The 23,621-nt window shown below is 34.6% G+C and overlaps 1 protein-coding gene across 22 annotated transcripts in view; it reads right to left on the reverse strand.

The window, feature by feature from the left end:
- The window catches only part of Mycbp2 (MYC binding protein 2), a 294,048-nt gene that overhangs the window by 132,284 nt on the left and 138,143 nt on the right, over positions 1-23,621 (reverse strand). For all 22 annotated transcript variants that reach the window (XR_015443710.1, XM_087192942.1, XM_004845227.4 and 19 more), the window contains 10 exons: positions 23,121-23,299; positions 21,056-21,198; positions 20,504-20,604; positions 19,604-19,822; positions 11,507-11,732; positions 10,413-10,531; positions 9,723-9,810; positions 7,924-7,973; positions 4,731-4,903; positions 3,465-3,609 (listed from right to left, as the gene is read on the reverse strand). Coding sequence is in view for 21 of the 22 variants with exons in the window: in XM_087192942.1 (XP_087049068.1) it covers positions 3,465-3,609; positions 4,731-4,903; positions 7,924-7,973; positions 9,723-9,810; positions 10,413-10,531; positions 11,507-11,732; positions 19,604-19,822; positions 20,504-20,604; positions 21,056-21,198; positions 23,121-23,299 (1,443 nt within the window). In the remaining variant the exon portion in view is untranslated. The remainder of the gene's footprint in view (positions 1-3,464; positions 3,610-4,730; positions 4,904-7,923; positions 7,974-9,722; positions 9,811-10,412; positions 10,532-11,506; positions 11,733-19,603; positions 19,823-20,503; positions 20,605-21,055; positions 21,199-23,120; positions 23,300-23,621) is intronic.

The following is a 23,621-nucleotide window of genomic DNA, read 5'->3' on the forward strand; positions in this document are numbered from 1 at the left end:
TAAACAAAATTGACAAACTGTTAGGCAACCTCATCAAAAAAAGGAAAGAAAATGCCGAAATCCATGCAATGAGGAATGAAAAGGGTGAATTTACAACAGATCCAGCAGAAATCCAAAGGATCAACAATACCTTCTTTGAGAACCTATATACCAATGAGATGGAAAACACAGAAATGGACAGATTCCTAGATACGTATGAATTACTAAAGTTGAACAAAGAAGACCTAAAACTTCTAAACAACCCAGTATCAATCAACAACATTGAAAATGTAATTAAAAACTTATCAACTAAGAAAAGCCAAGATCCTGATGGCTTCACTGCTGAATTCCACAAGACATTTAGAGAAGAACTATTGCCACTACTGTTTATGAAAGGGAGGTAATACTCCCAAATTCATTCCTGGAAGCAAGCATCACCTTGATCCCAAAAGCGGAGAAAGACCCAATGGAAAAATAGAACTATAGGCCAATCTCACTAATAAACATAGATGCAAAAATCCTTAATAAGATACTGGCAAATAGAATGCAGAAGATCATCAAGAAGATCATACACCCTGACCAAGTGGGATTTCTCCCAGGGATGCAGGGATGATTCAGCATATGCAAATCAATAATGTAATACACTATATTAATAGAGCCAAGGACAAAAACCATATGATCATCTCAACAGATGCAGAAAAAGCTTATGACAAAATCCAACACACATTCATGATAAAAACACTACAAAAAATTGGAATAGATGGTCTCTCCCTCAACCTGATAAAAGCCATCTATGAAAAACCAACAGCCATACTAAATTATCAAAAACTGAAAGCCTTCACACTAAAATCAAGAACAAGACAAGGATGCCCACTATCAACACTCCTGTTCAATACAGTTTTGGAAACATTAGCCACAGAAATTAGACAAGACAAAGAAATAAAAGGAATAGAGATAGGAAATGAAGAAGTCAAATTGTCATTATTTGCAGGCGACATGATACTCTACATAGAAGACCCCAAGAACTCCACCAAAAGTCTTCTAGACTTAATAACCAAATTCAGTAAAGTAGCTACAAGGTCAACACACAAAAATCAATAGCTTTCCTCTACATGAGCAACAGACTCACTGAGAGAGAAATGGGCCAAACAATTCCTTTTACAATAGCATCCAAAAAACTGAAATACCTAGGAATCAACCTAATGAAAGAAATCAAAGACTTCTACTCTGAAAAGTATAGCACTCTGAAAAAAAGAGATCGAAGATGATATCAGAAAATGGAAAGACATCCTTTGCTCCTGGGTAGGAAGAATCAACATAATGAAAATGGCCACGTTTCCAAAACTGCTATATAGATTCAATGCAATCCCAATTGTAATCCCAGCAGCATACTTCATCGACTTTTGAGAAAACAAACCCAAAACTCATTTGGAACAAGAGACCTAGAATAGCAAAAGCAATTCTAGGCAATAAAGACAAGGTAGGGGGTATCACAATCCCCAACCTGATACTATACTACAAAGCTGGTGTTTTAAAAACAGCATGGTACTGGCAAAGAAACAGACCAGAGGACCAGTGAAACAGATTAGAAGATGCAGAAACAACTCCAGACACAGCCACTTCATCTCTGACAAAGTCTAATACCCATTCATGATAAAATATCTGGTTGAGACTAGATATATAAGGACCTTATCTCAAACTGATAACCACTTATGAAAAATCACAGCCAACATTTTACCAAATGGGGAAAAACTGAAAGCATTCCTATTAACATTAGGAACAATAGCGCTCGCTTTGAGAGCACATATAGTAAAATCATGAACAAAACAAGTATGTCTCCTCTCACTACTTCTGTTCAATGCAGAACTCAAAACTTTAGCCGGAGCAATCAGGAAAGGGAAAGAAAGACAAGAGATATAAATAGAAAAGGAAAAAGTGAAACTATCTTTATTTGCAGATAACAGGACCCTTTAAATAGAAAAGTCAAAAAACTACACTAGCACACTCTTAGAGATAATAAATTCAGCAATGTGGCAGATACAAAATCAACATATAAAAGTCAATAGCATTTGCATACACCAATAGCATTTCTGAACTCACTGAGGGGTGGGGGGGTGGGGTGGGGGGAAACAATCCCATTCTTGGTAGCTCACAAAAAATTAAGTAACTAGGAATTAACATAACCAAAGAGGAAAAAGATCTCTGTAATAAAAACCATAGTACTCTGAATAAGGAGATTAAAGAGGACATTAGAAAATGGAAAAATATCCCTCATTCTTAAATAGGCAAAATCAATATTGTCAAAACGGCCTTATTGTCAAAAATATACACATTTAATGTGATTCCAATCAAAATATCAACAGTATTCACCAGCAAATTACAAAAACAAACCTAAAATTTACATGGAACCAGAAGAAATCCAGAATAACTAAAGCAAAAAGAGCAAAATGGGAGGCATTAGAAGTTATAGCAATACACAAATTATTACATCCCGGATTTCGAATTATACTACAAAGCTGCAGCAAAAAACAAAAACCACAAACAGAAACAGTACTGGCCCAAAAATATACACGTAAACCAACGCAACAGAACAGAAGACACAAAAACAATCCCATGCACCTTTAGACTGCCAATCTTTGACAAAGGAGCTAGTAACAACTGCTGGAGTAAAGATAACCTCTTTAATAAACTGTGCTGGGAAAACTGGTTATCCACATTCAGAACAATCAATCTAGGCTCATCTCTCACCTTATACTAAAATCAATTAAAAATGGATCAAATACCCAGATATAAAAACAGAAATGCTAAATCTGCTGGAAGATAAAGTCAAAACACTTAAAAAGATACAGACATAAGCAAGGACTTCCTGAACATAATCCCAATGATACAGGACATAATTCTAGGAATGAACAGTGGATTATATCAAACTGAAATGCTGCATAGTGAAGGAAACAAAAGTGAAGAGACAACCTAAAGAATGTGAAAAATTTTTGCCAGCTACTCCTCTAACAGGAGATGCATATTTAGAATATATAAGGAGCTCAAAAAACTTAGAACCAAAAAAACAAAAGACCCAATTAAAAATGTGCAATGGAAATGAAGACACTTCTTAAAAGAAGAAATACAAACGCCCAATAAATACATGAAAAAAATGCTCAGCATCATTTTGTCTTTAAAAATATATATATCATGTAAAAAAGGTATTTTTGTCATGCATGATTCAATCTTTATACATTAAAAGCCTTTGCCTAGTATGCTTTATACTATACTTTCTTATCCTTTGAGTCACCATAGTTTCTATGATTCTAGTACATAACTTAGAAACCTGATAACTAATTAATATAAAAAATCATTTAAACAATTTTTTATTGTCCTGTTATTTATAGACAAAGATAGAACAAATGGACTCTAAGCATTTGTCATTTCTAAAATTTTATCAGTTATAGCAGTCAGTGCATACATATCTCATTTTAACTCAGAATTACCTTCATATTCGGAACATGTACCACATCTCCATACTGGTCTTTTGTTTGAACAGTTATGGTAGTAGGCCAACCACAGCGAATATCATCCTTATTCAGAATCAATGATGTTTTCTGAGGATCAGCATAAGAATCTGGCTGAAGCCACCTAAAAGTAATGAAAACAAACCAAAAACAAACATAAATCTGTATCTTCAATGACTAATGTCAAACTAGGTCTAAAAAAATGTGTATCAAAATGTTAAAACAATATCTTAATTTCTGATTACTGATAATCACCAGTGGTTTCCCTTGGGTACTATTAATGACATATAAACAAACATGCCAAAGCATGTGAGACTTCTGGTATTTAAATGTAATATGAAGAGAATTTTAAAATCAGAAAATTTGAAATTTTAACTCAGGCTAATTTAAGATATCCAAGAAAACAAACTCAAGTTACACATAACTTGTAGTGGTGAAGCCTCTCATTCTTACTGAAGAAGGCCTGGCTTCACCATCCTAAAAGTTTAAGAAAGAGTAGTTTCTCTGAAAGCTGGGACAGAAATGATATTCTGCTTGCTTGAGAGCTGCAAGGTTTAAGGCAGACCGGCCATACTTTCTTCACATAATTTCTTACTATATTCCTCATTATTTTCTGTTCTATATAACATTTCCTTATTTTCTATAGTTTGTGATATCCCTTCTTGAATTTACTTTATGTTTTACATTCAAGTTGTCCTGTGAGATGAGCAATAAGTAATTTCATCAAGCATTACATAAAAAATGTCTACAAAGACAGCAGTAAGGCTAACTTAAAAGATTTTCTATTCCTGTCCACTCACTCGTTTTGAAAAACTAAAGAGTAATCTCCATAACTTTAAAATTAAAACCACAAAGAAGTTAAGAGGTTTTCTCCCTCCTCCTCTCTTGCCTGCCTCCCTGCCTCCCTCCCTTCCTGATGCTGGAGATTGAACCTAGGACCTCACGTACGCTAAATAAGCACTGTATTACTGAGCTACTTTCCCAGAATTTTTATTTTTTATTGGTAAAATGACACAGGGGAGCATGTTTTTTTATCCTAAAAAGAAAAAAAGCATATGGGAGCAAAAGAGCCAACTAACAACTTTCATGTATTTTAAAATATTACGATTTTATACCTCAGTAAATTCAAAACACGTAAATCAGATTATTTTAGGTAACATTTTAACACCTAAGGACTCCTCTCTCCATTTCTCCTCAACAATGAAGCCCTAAGGGAAAGTAAATGGAGTACTTAAAGTACATTACCTTGCAAGCCTTCCACCACTTGATCCAGGGACACAAGCAATAAAATCATCCAGAAAGGATTGCTCATTGCTTTGGATTTGAAGTGGTAAGTTTCCTTCAAGTGCCTCTAATATAGTGGGTGAATGAGAAAGAGCTAAACCCTTTCCAAGTATACCAGAATGAGTTTTGCACACCTGTTGGGTAAAAAAGGTTATTGATCTATTTCAAAGTACTGTACGAAATTTGACATGAAAATTTTCAGAGTGCAGACATTTTAGTTAGGTCTTCTTGGGAAAATCATTTTTCCCCCATGCCACTGTCCCTTCTTTTATCCCACAAAGTAGAAACATCTAGGAGAGAAAAATATGGGATAATACTTTCACAGTTTCTTTTTCCCCTCACAAATCAGTGTCTTATCAGAGTTCTTCATGCTAGGTGAAATGGTGCACCTTCTCCCATGCCAGCCATCTACATGTTATACCCTCACAGAGCTCCTTCTTTAGGCAGCTGTGAAAGTCTCCCCTTTATTGGCAGGTATGAGGAAATAGTGTCCGCTGTCTTGGGTAGATGAGTATCAAGTTCTTGACTTGTGGATATAAGCTTGAGTATGGCTACCCATAAACTTCAGTAGTCTAAGTGTTATTAAAGTTAAAAAAAAGAGATAAAAATGAAATTTTAGTTTTTATCTCTCAAGTAAACCTAATGTTTTTATAAAGACCTACTCTAAATGTTCAAATCTGAGAAACTTTTTTACCTCCTGAGCCAAGGCTCGATCCTAGGCTCTTACACATGCTAGGCAAGTACTCTACCACTAAGCTACAAAGCCAACTCTCAGAATTTTTTTTAGAAAAATTTTAATAATAAATTTCAAAGGTATTTCTCATAGAAAAGAGTTACCCTTCCAGGACTACCAAGTTAATAGAGCAATTAGCTTCTGCATTTTATATTTTATGCAATTTCAAAAATTGTCATCTTTAGAGTCAAATCCTGGCTCTGGAAGAGTTGTGTGTGCTATGTACTTTTAAGCTAAGTTATCACCCATGAATCCACAAAATATATGAACTCTTATATAGTTACTATAAAATTTAAATTAAAAAACATAAAACACTACATTGTCTGACATATACAAGGTGTTTGATACATGTTAGATCACTACTACTGTAGGTCAAAAATGTAGGAGATTTGTGACATACTTTTTTCCTTGAATAGCACAATAAAGATTTCTTTGTATGTAGCTTCAATGACATTTTATATACCATAATAATGTCTAAAATGATAATGCAGCAGATCCTTAATGGCTCTCTTAAACTTGAATACTGGTTGAGACATATTATTTATTAAATGTTTGTTGAATTAATTTTTATTTTTGCATCCTAAGGGATAAGAATTTAAACTTTTTTCCTGAACAAACACAAACTGGTGGCTTCTTAATATGTTTTTTTAAACCATTATTGTGAACACCTTATCTCCCTATGATCAGAAATTATTGGTGAAAAATCATAAACTTTGCAGCTAAATTGCTAGAAATAAAATTCCAACCCAGGTACTTATTAGCTGTGTGATTCTGGATAAGTTATTTAATTTTCTGTGCTTTAGTTTAATTTGTTAAGAGATATAAGAATCTCTAATTCACAGGGCTTTGTGAATAAATGAATTAAAAATATGCAAAATGTTTAGAAGAGTACTTGATAATGTGAAGATGAAATATGTTTGTTTTTATCATTATTGCTTTGATCAATTTATCTCAGAAAATAAAATGTAAAATCTAGCCCTAGGTGCTAATCTTTATTTCCAAACAGATCAATTACTTAGATAAATCATAATTTCTCTGAATTTCAGTTATAAGATACAAAGGATAATTTTATATATATATATATATATTTTGGTACCAGGGATTGAACTCGGGTCCTTGCGCTTGAGCAGCAGGAGGCGAAACCACTAAGCTAAATCCCTGGCCCTCAAAGGATAATTATAGAAAGAGAAATACTAAAGATGCTATAAACTAGAAAGTGCCATACAGATATTGGGCAAATCACTACTGCTAACTATATACAGCAAACACAAAATATGAGAATGATCCAAATCAGTGTTCACCAAATGGGTTCTCTGATACATGATACATGATGAACTTAGAGAAAATAGGGACATAATACGGTGATTCTTTTATTCTAAGAACATAATCTCTCTATTTTTGGCTATTGAAATACCCTTTATAAGATATTGCTGATAATATGAAACATTTTTAAAGATTGTTTTTATCTACTAAACAAAAATCAACCCTAACTACAGACAAAAACATTTCTGCATAATCCTACCAACTCACAAAATCCTATAGTCTGGGTACTATTAATTCAATTGAGCATCTGACTCAATCTAGTTTCTCTACCTTCATGCCATTTCCATATGCAAAATTCACTCATCATTGATAGTCTCTGTATTTAATGAGCTAAGTAGGTATTACAATTTGAAAAATGTTGCCTACAGATTCTGATGTTCACATCCTACTAGTGACTACTAGCTAAATAGCTAAATAAATGTATACTATTGAAGTTAAGAGAACAATATAACAGTCTTTTGGCAATTTGGAGTAATAAAATATTATAGATTGACATAATATATCCCAAAGAGCACTTCAGCTGAAATATAGTATTCATGTATTTCTATTACAATGTCATATAGGGCTACTTAACTAATCTCTACACAAACACAAAAATAAGAAAACAGTAACAGCCATAAACTAATCATTCCCAACTGCTTACAGCCGACTGGTTCTATTGATTAGTGACCTACAGTTCTATCACAGTCCAAACTCATTAACTGTACATTCCTCGCGTTTGCTATTGCCTGTTAAAATTTTTAACACGATTATATACTTCTAGCTTCCTTTTTAAATTGTCTTTTCCCTTTTTGCTAGGGGGAAAACTGAAACTGTCTAGATGCAATTTAAATGTCTTCACCTCTGAAAGTCTCTGCCATACCCTTGGTACTTAATTTACTCTTCTTTCTCTGATAAGATTTTGGTCTAAGTCCCAAAACAATATCCACCAGATAATACAACAAGGGCTCTCATGGGTACCTCTCATGAAGGGAGCAGTTATGAGTCATTTTTTTCTGTAACTGCCAATGAATAGAAGGAGGTATGAGGCTGATCTTGTGAAAATACAGCTTTTACACTATGGAACAAAATTTATTCTTACAGTGTTTGGGACAGTACCTGTAATGCAGCCTCTTCAAGAATTTCAAGATCTTCTTCTAATTCGTTACCTATTAAACAAATGAAAGTTTTACCAAAATGTATAATATTTAAACTTTGTAGTCTTTTTCATTACATATTTTTGATAATTCTGCTACTCCAAAGGAAAGATTTATCATTCTGGATAAATCTGACTGGTTTACATTTTAAAATGTAAAATATTTTCAGTGTGAATATAAACTATAGTTTTCACGACAATAATCAAGAAACAGTCACTGAGTAACTTGCAAAGATATATACTGTATTTATGCATACAATGTGTACCTTTTGAACTTAGTGTATTTACATTTTTGTCAAAAAAATGAGGAAAGTGACTACTCTGAATCTGAACCTTTATATTTTGGTTGAGTTATGGAAGAGCTCTACTTTTAGGAAATAATGATAACTCATAGAAAAACATTAAAAGTAATAACTTTATCCTTTAGCCATTTTCTCCTTTACTGCTACATATAGAACACTTTTTATTTACTGATTTTTGACAATTTAAGTTATGTAATGTCACTAATGAAGTTCAAGTACAAATATTCAAATTGCACATTAGTGTGAAATGAATAGTTCTACCTAAGTAGTACCCCATTTCCCCCAAAGGTATCCAGTATTGTTTATGTATTATTGTTCCAGAAACTATGTGTAAATTATTACTGTAGATGTGTGTCAACATATACACATATTTCTCTCACACATATGAATATAAAGTAGGATCAAGAGAGCTGAGAAGACTGAAAGAAATCAACTAGGAAGCGAAAGGGGAATACAGAAAAGGGCAGACAAAGAGAATGAAAGAAAAAGGATAGAGTGGAAAGGTTTGTGTCAGAAGGAAGAGGTATAGATGAACTTTTGGGATAAGAATTGGGGAAATAAAATAGTAATACCTTTTACTCCCAAATATTGTGAAAATATGTTAAACCATGTATGTATACATATTATAGAATTAAATTAGTATTTTAAAAGATTTCTGTTGCTTTCTTGATTATAAATTATGTGTCATACAAACTTGTTTCATATAAAGGTATCATTTCTGCTACTGCCTTATCTCTGTTCTGCTCTACACAAAAATATTTCCATAAAGCTATCTATATTCAACATGGCTCCCTTTCTTATATTCCAGTCCCTCTCAATTCACTCTGAAAGGCCTTATATTTTTCTCATTTTGCTAATTTATTTCTTGTTTAGTTTATAAATAAGTTTTCAAAAATACTGATATTTTAATTAACTTCTCAGCAGTATGCAAAAATCTCATTAACATCCATTTTCTTGGTTTTTCTCCTCCTTCATTGGCTTCATTACCTTTAAAATTTTATATGAAACTTCTTTCTGTTCTGTCTATCTTTGAAGTTTTGATAGGCCCAGCTTTTATCCTAGGCTATCTTTAAATAACAACTATGTTCAAATATCATTTCCATTGATTTAATCCCTGAGTTTCAGATGATGAATATCAAACTGTCTACTTGATATTTCCACTAGGATATTTAAAACTATCTCAAAAGTTTGGTTTAATATTATGTACTCAGTGCTTAACTCAATGCCTGGCACACAGCATGTATATTTATAAGGTGGATATATGTGGGCATGGGCTTGTAGAAATAAAAAAGACTAGGATAACCCGAGCCATCAGTAAATTAAGTAATTATTGCTCATGAGTACATGTGATTATAGTATTCATTCTGCAAATCTTTTTTGATGTTCTATAACAAACATATTTTAGTCTTAAACATCTAAAAAAAATTATCAACAAACACCTAGTACTTAACCAGACTTACCAATAGGGAGTGCTAGGTCCTTTTTCATCAAAGCTGCTGCACAAACTCCACCAAGATTGGCTAATTCTTTTTCCAACTGAATGACCCCCTGTAGAATTGCATAAAATTTGTCACTTAAAAAAATATTTGGAAGATAATATGCATTATCAGGAAAATGTAACTTGAATTCAAGCATTACCTTTGAAATTTGAAAGAAGCATTGCCTTAGCTAGTGGTTAAATTGAGAATATAAGCGATTCAATAATATGTGTCATGGTGTTATATTATAAGGTTTAGGTTCATTGTGCAAATAATTTTTATTCATTATTTTGAAAGAACATAATCAACTTTTGACCTTGGCTTTGTTTTAGTGTATGACTTAAAACATTTAGAAAAGCTGATAAGTTACTTCCTCTGTGGAATTAGGTTCTATTATTTACGCAAAAAGGTTCACTCATTTAAGCAGGATTAGGGCAGGCATAACTGCTTTTCAAAATCACACTTCAATTATAATGGGCAGGTTGCACAGGGCCCATTTTCTTCATGAATTAAAAGTAGCAAAATCTACTGCATACAACTAAGCTACAAAAATATTTTAACTTATACACTCTAGCTTAAAATAAGTTTCAGACTTCTCGAATAAAGGGAACAATAACATTTAAATCAATAGGAGGGTTAAAGGACAATGAATGAAAAGATATTTGTTTTTACCTCATCAGGTCCAGGGCTAAATTCATATCCAATTGCAAAGCATTTAAAGCCATAAAAGGAAGCTTTGTCATCTTTCACATAATCTGAAGCAGTCTCCAATGAGAAAAGGGCTTCATTTCCTTACATAAATAAATAAAAGTAATAATTTAGGTTAAAATTTGAGACAACTTTATTAAAATTGCCCTATCATTTATCCATCCCAAGATAAATTGCTATAGAAATCAGTTACTATAACCTAAAAAAACTTTTTTTGGAGGGTGCTAAAATTGTGCTAAAAGCAACACTAAAAATAAGAGGATCATTTTATATGAATGGATGTCATTTTTTGTTACAATCAAATTCTTTCCTTAATCAATTATCCTGACCTTTAACTACAAAGAAAGTCATTTTTCAGTTATCTCAATCTATCACTTACTGACATGACCTAGAATATTTTCGATTTCAAGTTATGTAATTCTCTACCCTACATTTGGCTTTTTCTGATCTTTTCACAAGGAAACAAAGGAAGCTGAGAGTTGAAAGGAAATGTTTCTGAATTCAAGTAAGTTGTTATTTTGAAAGGGTACAAGAGTACTTATGGTTAACTGGTTATAAACACAACAGACTATACATAGTTTTAAAACTTAATTTTTAAAAAGGAAAACAAAAGTATCAACAGTAACAAGTATGCATTCTTGTGCATGAGCCTTTACATTTAAGCCCTCAATACAAGTGAAGTAATAATTTTAACACAAATCAGAAGGGGTTCACAAATTATCTTCAAAGGAAGAAATGAAGTTCTCAGTTAAGTTCTGAAAATTTACTACTCACTGGGGAAATACAAGATCTAATTTGGTTTTTCTACACATTGGTCCCAACTACACAAAGAGCTAACACAACATTATTAACACTCTGCTTTTTTCACAACACTCTTCTCTTTCAGAATGCATATCATGCTATGCCCCTTGCCCAGGGCATCTTATTTGTTCCACAACTCCAATCCAGATACATATTAAGTCTTTAACAATTTCCTCTAAAAATTAAAAAGACAGGTTCAATAATGTATCCCTATAACATACATATATATTTTAAACTACAAAACAGAAAACACTTACCCGGCAACACCAAGACCATAGTAGGCCACCCAGAAGGTCCTGAAAATTTCTTTAATTCTATCCATGAATTAAGATTTTCATGAACAGATGTTAATTTTGGTCCATATCCTGAAATTTGAATAGTTCTGACAGGAATCAACAAACGGAGGACATCTTCTGACTGTGCAGTACCACACTGTGGGTCAAATTCGATTGTCATCCATCTGACACATTCTGGGAATGTCACCTGACAATAGGCAAGAAGCCATAAATACACACACACACCCTACACATGTATACTTGTATGTGTGCATCCATATGTTTATTAAATAAAATAGAAGGGTAAACTACAAAATTAAACAAAATATTACCTAGACTAGAAAAAGAGGGAACACAGTGAAGACATTATACTTAACTTTAAAATACAGTAATTTGACTATACATCTTAGTTTGAATATTCTCAAAGGACAAAACAACTCATCTACCCACCCACAGTTATGCACACATGCAAAGCAAAAAAATAATGAGGTATTTTTCTAATTTTGATATTTCTACTGTCATGGACAACACAGAATCTAGATGTATGAGAAAAGAGATTCAAATGTCCCTTTGGTCCTTATTTTGAGTAAAGGTCATCAGTAAAAATGTATATTGTATTTTATCTTTAAAAAAACTACAGGCTACTGCTGCTGCTGCTTTCTGCCTGCCTTGCCTGGACTGTATTTCCTCCGTGATGCCTCTCTGCTATGCCACCTTGCCTGGGAGCCACAGACAGAAATCTCTACAAACTGCAGCATCACCACTGAGCTAAATCCCCAGCCAGTACTGTATTTCTCAATATATAACCATACAGAAAAAATGTAATTAAAGTAAGGAGACTAAAAGTAAAAAGAGGTACATGCCCTACCGAGGTCCTGAGTTGCGTGGAAGATGCCGAATCACCCCGCTGCAGACAGGGAGCCACCTGGTTCCACACTACAAAGATGCAGAGGACACCAGACCACCAGACCAAGGTACTGAGTCCTACTGCTCCTGGCCCAGAGGTAAGGGCTTCTGAGCCGTCATCCCACTGCTCCTGGTCCAGAGGAAGGGGCTTTCCGGTCACCATCCCTCCCGCTGCTCCCAGCCCAGAGGAAAGGGCTTTTGGGCCACCTTCTGTCCTGCTGCTCCTGACCCAGAGGAAGGGGCTTCCGGGCCACCATCCCTGCCACCGCTCCCGGGCCAGAGGGAGGGGCTTCTGAGCCACCATCCAACTGCTCCTGGTCCAGAGGAAGGGGCTTCCAGGCCACCATCCCTCCTGTTGCTCCCAGCCCACAGGAAAGGGCTTTTGGGCCACCATCCCTACCGCTGGTCCTGGCCCCTGTCCCACCTCTCCCAGCTCAGAGGAGGTGAGCCACACAGGCACCAACAGCACCCTCCCGCCCCCCCAGTCGAAATGAGAAAACACGTAAATAAGACTCAAAATCAGACTTCCAGATCACCTACAGCAACCCCAAAGGGAAATGAGATAGAACACTCTGATACTCAACCACCTGGACCCACTGAACTGGCAACAAAAGGGGATCTGGAAAAAATGAAATCAGAAATAATTTCTCAGATAACAGGAGAAATTGTGCTCCTAGTGCAAGACATCATTAATAAATCTAGAGAGGAGCTCAGGAACATGATGGAATCCCAACATAGGAAAAAAATGGAATCCATAAAACAGATGCAAATAGATTTCCAGGACATAAAAAACTCCATTGAAAGTCTACACAGCAGAATGAGCCAATGTGAGGACAGAATTTCAGATATAGAAGATAAGATTGCAATTAGTGATCAGGAAAAGAAAAATTGCTTCAAAATTATAAGGGAACATGAGAAATCAATCCAGCAGCTGCTAGATGATGCAAAGAAGAATAACATAAGACTCATTGGGTTCAATGAAGAAACAGGAGAGAGTGGAGATGACATAAAAAATCTCTTCACAGAAATAATGGTAGAAAACTTCCCAAGCAGGGGAAAAGAGTTTGACATATAGATAAGTGAGGCATATAGGACTCCAAATAGCCTTGATCAAAAAAAATCTACACAGAGGCATATAATTTTTAAGATTCCAGAAACACAACAGAAGAACAAAGTTCTCAAAGCAGTAAGAGAAAAGAAACAAATCACAATCAATGGAAAGCCCATCAGAATCACAGCAGACTTCTCAACACAAACCATCAAGGCAAGAAGAGCTTGGAGTAACATATTCTAAGCACTAAAAGAAAACAGCCTCCAACCCAGATTGATGGACCCTGCAAAACTATCTTTCAAAATTGGTGGAGAAATAAGATGCTTTCATGACAAAGAGCACCTTAGGAACTTCGTGAATACCAAACCAGCACTCCAAAGAATTTTACACAATATCCTAGGAACAGACATTGAGGATCACAACCCCAGGAAGCACAGCAGAATGAACCCATCTGGCCCGACAAGAAATTAAATGGAAAGGGGGAGAACCCAACAAAAAGAAAAAGTCATGGCAATGACAAGTCAATACGTTTCAGTTATAACCATCAATGTTAATGGTCTCAATTCACCAATCAAAAGAAACAGAGTGGCAGAATGGGTCAAGAAGCAAAATCCAACAATATGCTGCATACATGAAACATACTTCATTCAAAAGGAAACTCACAGACTGAAAGTTAAAGGGTGGAAAACAATACTCCATGAGACAGGAACCCCCAAAAAAGCAGGAGTAGCTATCCTCTTTGCAGATCAAGTAGATTTCAAACCAACACTGATTAAGAGAGATGAAGAAGGACACTACATCCTTGTAAAGGGAAGAATCCAAGAGGAAGAGATGACAATCATAAATATCTATGCACCAAACACTAGTGCACCCAACTATATAAAACAAATACTAACGGACATGAAAAGTCATATATGCACTAATACAATTGTAGTGGGGGACCTCAACACCCCACTGTCACAAATAGATAGATCAACTAGACTAAACATAAGTAATGATATACTAGAACTCAACCAAACTCTTGAACAAATGAACTTAAGAGATGCTTACAGAGTGTTCCACCCCACAAAATCAGAATACACATTCTTCTCAGCTGCATATGGGTCATTCTCCAAAATAGACCACATACTCACACACAGAACATGTTTAAGTAAGTGCAAAGGAATTGAAGTTATCTCCTGTATATTATCAGACCATAGTGGGATGAAATTGGAGATCCATAGCAAAAGAAACTCAAAAAAGTTCATAAACACATGGAAATTGAACAACACATTTCTGAATAACCAATGGGTCACAGAGGAAATTAAAGAAGAAATCAGACAGTTCCTTCAATTAAATGACAATGACAATACAACATATTGGAATCTACGGGACACAATGAAAACAGTTTTACGAGGGAAATTCACAGCAGTGAATACACATATTAGGAAAATAGAGCAAGCCCAATTAAACAACCTGATGCCGAACCTCAAGCTTCTAGAAAAAGAATAGCACAACAAACCCAAAGCTCATAAAAGAGAGGAAATTTTAAAGATCAGAGCAGAACTCAATGCAATGGAGACTAAGAGAATGATACAAAAAAATCAATGAAGCCAAGAGTTGGTTTTTCGAAAGAATCAACAAAATTGACAAACCTTTAGCCAACCTTGTGAGAAAAAGGAAAAAAAAGGCCCAAATCCATGCAATTAGGAATGAAAAGGGTGAAATGACAACAGACCCAGCAGAAATCCACAGGATAATACCTACTTCCAGAACCTATACGCCAATAAGATGGACAACACAGAAGAAATGGACAGATTCCTAGATACATATGAATTACCAAAGTTGAACGAAGAAGACGTAAAAATTCTGAACCCAATATCAACCAATGAAATTGAAAATGTAATTAAAACTTATCAACTAAGAAAAGCCAGGGCCCTGATGGCTTCACTGCTGAATTCTACAAGACATTTAGAGAGGAACTGCTGCCACTACTGTTTAAACTCTTCAGTGAAATTGAAAGGGAAGCAATACTCCCAAATTCATTCCTGGAAGCAAGCATCACCTTGATCCCCAAAGCAGAGAAAGACCCAACTGAAAAAGAGAATTATAGGCCAATTTCCCTAATGAACATAGATGCAAAAATCCTCAATAAGATACTAGCAAACAGAATGCAGAAGATTATCAAGAAGATTATACACTCTCACAAAGTGGGATTCAACACAAGGATGCAAGGATGGTTCAACATATGCAAATCAATCAATGTAATACATTCTATTAATAGTACCAAGGACAAAAACCATATGATTGATCATCTCAATAGATGCAGAAAAAGCTTTTGACAAAATCCAACATGCATTTATGATAAAAACCCTACAAAAAGTTGGAATAGATGGTCTCTACCTCAAACTGACAGAAGCCATCTATGAAAAACCAAGAGCCAGTATAACACTAAATGGTCAAAAACCTAAATCCTTCACACTCAAATCAGGAACATGACAAGGATGTCCACTATCACCACTCCTGTTCAATATAGTTTTGGAAACATTAGCCACAGCAATTAGACAAGAGAAAGAAATAAAAGGAATAAAGATAGGTAATGAAAAAGTCAAATTGTCATTATTTGCAGATGACATGATACTGTATATAGAAGACCCCAAGAACTCCACCAAAAGTCTTCTAGACTTAATAACCAAATTCAGTCAAGTAGCTACAAGGTCAACACACAAAAATCAATAGCTTTCCTCTACACCAATGACAGACTCACTGAGAGAGAAATAGGGGAAATAATTCCTTTCACAATAGCATCCAAAAAACGGAAATACCTAGGAATCAACCTAACGAAAGAAATCAAAGACCTCTTCTCTGAAAACGATGGCACTCTGAAAAGAGAGATTGAAGATGATATCAGAAAATGGACAGACATCCCCTGCTCCTGGGTAGGAAGGATTAATATAGTGAAAATGGCCATACTTCCAAAACTGCTATATAGATTTAATGCAATTCCAATTGAGATCCCAGCAGCATACTTCATGGATCTTGAGAAAACAATCCAAAAATTCATTTGGAACAAGAAGAGACCCAGAATAGCAAAAGCAATTCTAGGTAACAGAGACATGGCAGGGGTTATCACAATCCCCAACCTACAACTATACTACAAAGCTACTGTGATAAAAACAGCATGGTACTGGCAAAGAAACAGACTTGAGGACCAGTGGAACAGATTAGAAGATGCAGAAACAATACCAGACACACTCAGCCATCTCATCTTCGATGAAGGAGCCAAACACCCTCACTGGAGGAAAGATAGCCTCTTTAATAAATGGTGCTGGAAAAATTGGGCTTCAACTTGCCAAAGATTAAAACTAGACCTGTATCTCTCAGCATGCACTAAACTAAAATCAAAATGGATTAAAGATCTAAATATTAAAATAGAAACTCTGAACCAGTTGGAACAGAGGTTAGGTAGAACCCTTGAAGACATCGGTGTAGGAAAAGATTTTATGAACAAAATCTCAGTTGCCTGTGAACTAGCACAAACAATCAACAAGTGGGATCTCTTCTTATTAAAAGGCTTCTGCACAGCAAGAGAAACCACCAGCAGTGTGAAGAGACAACACACAATGTGGGAAAATATCTTCACCTGCTCTTCCTCACACAAAGGTCAACTATCTTGAATCTATAAAGAACTTAAAAAGATCAGACCTCCCAAATTTAAAGACCCAATCTGAAAATGGGCATCTGAAATGAACAGATATTTCTCAGACAAAGAAGTAGAAATAGCAAATAAATACATGAAAAAATGTTCAACATCACTGGTCATTCGAGAGATGCAAATGAAAACAATGCTGAGATTCCACTTCACTCCAGAAAGAAAGGCTGCTATCAAGAAATCAACCAATAACAAATGCTGGCGGGGCTATGGGGAAAAAGGAACCCTGCTGCACTGCTGGTGGGAGTGTAGACTGGTGCAAGCACTGTGGAAATCAGTATGGAGATACCTCAAAGAACTAGGACTGGAAGTCCCATTTGACCCCGCTATTCCACTGCTGGGGATCTTCCCCAAAGAATTAAAAAGAATCATACCACAGTGATATATGTGTGCCCATGTTCATAGCACCACAGTTTGTAATAGCTAAAACTTGGAAACAGCCCAAATGCCCATCAACTGGAGACTGGATAAAGAAAATCTGATTTTTTAATAAAATGGAGTACTACTCAGCCATAAAAAATGAGAAATTAGAGGCATTTATAGCTAAGTGGATGCACATTGAGGCAATACTCTTAAGTGAAATAAATAGGACACACATGTATAAATACCGAATAGTTTCTCTGGTGTGAGAAACTGAAAGTGTAAATAAGGACTAAATGTATAATAGGTAATGTGAAATAGGAAGAAAAGGGGCAAAGGGGAAGGAAGTGGGAGGGCTAGGGGAAAGGGTAGAAGGGAATGGGATTAATATGAGAAAATGGAAAAACAGGAACAAAATCTTTGTAAATAGGGAGGAATGGAGGGGCTGAAGGGAGGTCTGGGCAAGGGTGAAAAATAAGAACCAAGAGAGATTATGTAAAGGTGCAAATTTCCAATGATGAATGTCATTATATTGTATACCTAAAATGTACCAATGATTACAATGAATAATCGATAATGTAAAATAGGAAGAAAAGGTCCAAAGGGGTAGGGGTAGTGGGAGAGCCAGGGGAAAGGCAAAAAGGGAAAGGAAAAATGATGAGAAATGGAAAAAACGGAAAAAAAGTCTTTGTAAATAGGGAAGGGTGGAGGGCGTGAAGGGAGGGCTAGGAATGGGGAAAAAATAGGAACCAAGAGGCATTATGTATAGGTACAATTCCCAATGAGAAATGTAATTGTGTTGCATATCTACAATGTACCAATAAAAGAATTTAATAAAAAACAAAACAAAACAAAACAAAAACTACATATACATATGTCTATGTACATACACATAACACACATATAAGTACACAAATATATAAAATAATGTGTGTGCATCAATATGTACGTGTGTTTGTGTAAAAGGAACCAGTGTCTTTTTAAAAGACACTGATTTGCTCCAGATGTAAGGAAGGTAAGAACATCTTAGTCCAGAGAGCAAGGAAGCAAGTGTCTAAAGGACTCAGCAGGTAATATGAAGACTTTCACCTAAGAAATACATATGGTCCAGTTTCTTCAACAAATAAAACTAAAAGACAGAAAAATATAGAGAGATGGAGGGCGATCTATAGATTTAAAGGGTTTTAAAATTAAAAGAGACTAATGAGACATAACCACATGATATCAATCTTATCTGTACCAGAATTCAAACTGGTAAAATATGTATGATACTTGATATTAAGGAATTACTGAGTATGATATGTTTATTTTTAAGGGTCCTTAAAGTTTAGAGATATGTATAAGAAAATATGAATGTGCTTTACAATAATAAAAGGGAACAAGAAATTGAGAGGGAAATAAATGTCTAAGACTTGAAGACTGTTGAACCTGGGAAGATGAATAAATAGAGAACACTGTACTACTATCTTGTCTACTTTTAGATATTTAACATTTTCTACAATAAAACATTAATATTTTACAAGTACACAAAATGTTAACTTATAATTAAAATTGAAGTGGATGACTCATTGATTTACATGATAAATTGAAAAAGAATTATTGAATACTTTATAATGACAACATTAAGTTTGCAAATGTTTTACAGGTAGTTTTTTTTTTTAACATTGTAGACTACTTTAAATCTTACATAGGGTATGTAAAGTTTTATGAACAGCTCAGATTATGGTACAAATAATGTAAGTTAAAAAATACAATTTACAAATTTTAATGCTTACATGTACTACTATTACAATATAAAGCTTGGAAGTTTAGCATTATATACTGTATTGTGGTTACAGAAAGATTTGAGAACAACTTGCATAAAACTACAAAACTCTACACTTTACTAGGTAAAAATTCTGTCTTAAAGCCTTTTGTGTATCTGATGATGTCTATCTAGCTATGGATTTTCTACACTCAAACTATTTTAAAAAGTTACATTTCTGGACACAGACAAACCATTCTTAAAATATCATTAGAGCACTTCAAATCAAGTTTCAAATTTAAATTCTGACTAGGAATCAGTGCCTACCTTGTAATGCATCACACAGGCAGGCTTATAGGGGTGCTCACTCTCTATAACAGCATAGTGATTAGATGTTGTACAAGCTGAGAGACCTTGTTCAGGCTGGTTTCCTGTGGTGCTATCTGTTGACTGATTGGGATTGAATGCAGGGGGTGCATACTTCTGATTCAAAATAGCAACTGACGGAAGCAATTGTTGCACAAGGCCAAAGACTTCTACAGCCACCTAGTAGATATGAAAAAAATGATTAAATTATAGATGTGAAATGGTTTCAAATTATGAGTTACTAGAATTGCTGGCTACTACCTTACTAGTAACAATTTCCATCCAGAGGTTCTAGTTAAGTTGTTTTCAAAGAAAAATATGTTATATGGATAAAAAAATGTATCTTAGGTTATACATTAAAATAATCTAGTCTATAGTTTTAAACACTTTTGCTTTTTTGCGATCTCCAGTAAATTAGGTTTTACACAGTATTTAATTATACTAATGAACCAACAGTTTATGACTTCTTTCATATCTTGAAAATACCACTACTTTAAAAACACTTCGGTCCTTTTCCGTTACTATTAGTAAAGATAGTGAGAATTTGACATCAATCTCATAACAATCTAAAAAAAAACAAACAAACCTCAATTAACTAAACCTTTCTACAGTCATATTTCTAAAACATAATTCCCTTTCCCCAACTTTTCAAATGTAAGCCAATATATAAGCACAATAATTTAGTGAACAATATTAAGAGCAGTGAGATTTAATTAACTTTTATCATTAACACATCTATCTCTGCCTATTACCTGTAACCCAGGTGTCTCAAAGACTAAAGGATCTTTAAAGAAAAGAAACAAAGTCTAAAAAATGATACATTATTTAAAAGATTCAAAGTTATAGAGTTAAACTACACACCTTGGGAATAGCAGCAGCTACTGGTCCTATGTAGGCTATAATAAGGGGAAGCAGCATGGAAAACAGACTGGAAGAGCTAAGCAGTTCTGGAATGTCATCAGCTAAAAAAAGGCATTAAAACTATAGTTAGAAGGTTGTTTCATTGTACTGTATACATTCTATACTAATCTATATTCTGTCCTTTTGAACAAAATCATGGCTGACATTAACTGTTTATAAAGGACCTGGTGCTATTCTAAGGGCTTTACTTGTGTATGTTATTTATCTTCAAAATAAGATACTTTCATTATTTGCATTATTTAGAAGGGGAAACCAAAGCACACAGTGTGTAAGTATCTTATGAAATATTTTTCTAGGTAACATATATAAAAATTTTATGCAAAAACTCAAAAAAATTCAACCTTTGGCATAAATGGGTTAATGTATGTGCAGATCTATAATGAATAAAACACTCTGGGATTCCCCAAGATGGCTCCTCTTCAATAACTCTGGATAATTTACAGACTACAGAATCTAAACTATAACTATTAAGAAAGGGAAAGGAAGTCTTACCATCCACAGCAAGAGCTCTGTGCAAGAGGTCCTTGGCAGCTCGAACAACAGTGCTTACCACAGAGAGAGCTCTGCTACAGTTTTTATCTTCTTCATTGGCTTTACTCAGAAGTTGGGATTGTAAATCTCCATCAAATTCACTCCTGTGACATGAGTAAACATGAAAGTATTTTATAATGTTAAGTAAAACATTATCTAACTTTCGGAATAGTAATATACAGAGCAGAGCTTGTCATTTAATTTGCAGTAAAAGAAGTTAAAAGTTGAAACAGTTAATTTGTAACTCTATGATTTCAGGAAGAATAAAGGCTTTGAAGAAAGAAACAAAAACTAAAAAAATCCATGCACATTTCTGGCAGAAGAGTGTCAGGACAAAGGGAACAAAGTGCTGAGAGTTCAAAGAACAGAATGAAGACAAGAATTTCTGGAATGAAAGGAAAGTGAAAGGTATCTGGGTGGAAAAAGAAACAGGAGCCAGATCACATGAAACTGAGAGGTCACAGTAACAACTTTACATTTCGTACTGATGTGGGACTAGGAGGATACTAAATTTTGAACAAGAGCAGAACATGCTGCATGCTTGCTGCACTGGGGGAAAAATGACTGTAGGAGGGCAACAGAGAAAGGAGGGAGATTCATGGAGAGGCTGTAATTTTACAGATGGAGAATAGGATGGCTGGTGGCTTTAGACTAGACTGCTAATTATGTGAATGGCAGTAAAGGTCCAATTAATAACATTTTAAAAGTACCACCACCTGGATTTGTTGATAAACAAGATGTCAAGTTTGATAGAAAGGGAGACATCAAGAATGACAAGGTGTTTGGATATAACAATGGATGGGAGAAGAGTACTAAGGGTGTCCTGACCCTAAGATGTCTATCAGCCACACAGAGCATCTTTGAAGAGGATGTGTGATGTAGTGGTTTAAGAGTGTGTCTTCTAGAGTATCATTTCTTCCCTATGAATCCCTTTACCATAACTGCATACAAGTGTGATTCAGATAGTATGTTTAATGACTCAGTGCCTCAGTTTCATCTTCTTTTTTACAGCAGGGCAAGAAAAGTGCCTACATCATGACTATTCACACAAAAGAGATAAACACTAGAGAACAGCCTTCCACACAGCTTAAGTGCTCAGTACACATTAACCAGCATCATCTCCACTGGCGTCATCCAAATAAAGATGTCAAAGAGGAACCTGGATATTCACTCTAGGGCTCAGAAGACATGAAGGCTAGAGATATGGGCTTAGGAGGCATCAGAGTAGAATGGTGTTTAAAGCTAAGAGAATTAAATCTTTTAAAACTTATTTTTAAATAAAGTTTGGTGGTAAATATAAAAATGCCTAAAAGATAGCAGTCACCGTTAATGGGTATGTAGTTTAGCTTCTTGATATGGAATCCTTATTTTGTGTATGTTATAGCTTTTAATTTGTGGTTGAAAAAATATATTATTTCTTGTGCTTATATAAAAATACAGCTAAGTTACTATAAGAAAAATTCAGACTTAGTAAGAAATTTATATGTAAAAATTTTTTAATGCAAAGGTTATCATTCTTTTATTTTCCACTCTTTGCATCCAGAATAGTCTTTGTTAAAATATTATAAGAAAAATACCATTATATTTTTGAGGGCCCCAGGACTAGCATCAGTAGATGCACGATTCATAAACATTGAAATATTCTGTAGATTGGATTATAGGACCAAGGCAATACTACTACCTGGGTTGAGTAGATCTCATGATTGACATTAGGCATTTATAAAAGGAAATGAATAAATTCCTTATAAACTTAAACTACAGACAAGAAACTGTAAAGTGACAGCAAACAGCACATATAACCACTCCACAAAATTTCAGTGACAAAAATTTTTTAATGCATTCATCTGAACAGTAAACATTGAATCTATATCTTAAAATGAGACTTCTTTTATGAAGTAGCACAAGTATGTGTTTAAGAAGATATACCGTATAATTCAATTACAACTATTCAGTTAGCATATTTTCCCTTGGTAGTAAATTGTATGTTAAGCTAGAGTATTTCTTTTCTCACTAAAAATGCGCCTACCGATAGTAGAGTATCTGTGGAATCTGTCCTCTGGTTTGATTTGTACCATTACTACTCAGGCTGCATGTGCTGAATGTAAAGGTCACACCATCAGGGCACTGAACTGTGGTCATCCCTCCATCTCCATTGGCTGTACGGCTTCCATAGTTCCTCAAGCGCACAGCATATTTAACATTTTCCTTCATAACAAACATGTAAAACATATTTATATTTATTCACAGTGTACAGAGGATATACAAAAAGAACTCTAGCAGCAATACCTGACATGTTTATAGATGATGTTATTACTGTAACTGAGTTTGTAATGATAAAATATGATTACAGCTAACACTGAATGCCTTTTACATAAAAGAAATTAAATATTTTATATGATTTAAATAAATCAATCTTCAAAATGTCCTCTTGGTACATTATTTTACAGGTGAGCAATTTGAGGTGCAGAAATTAAAAATCTTGTCCAAAAGTCACACATCTAGTAAGTGACATAACTATGATTTAGGT

Source organism: Heterocephalus glaber, unplaced genomic scaffold (assembly GCF_053883595.1).
Source record: "Heterocephalus glaber isolate CG9 unplaced genomic scaffold, H.glaber_assembly_v1.0 deba00001577, whole genome shotgun sequence".
Taxonomy (NCBI): domain Eukaryota; kingdom Metazoa; phylum Chordata; class Mammalia; order Rodentia; family Bathyergidae; genus Heterocephalus; species Heterocephalus glaber.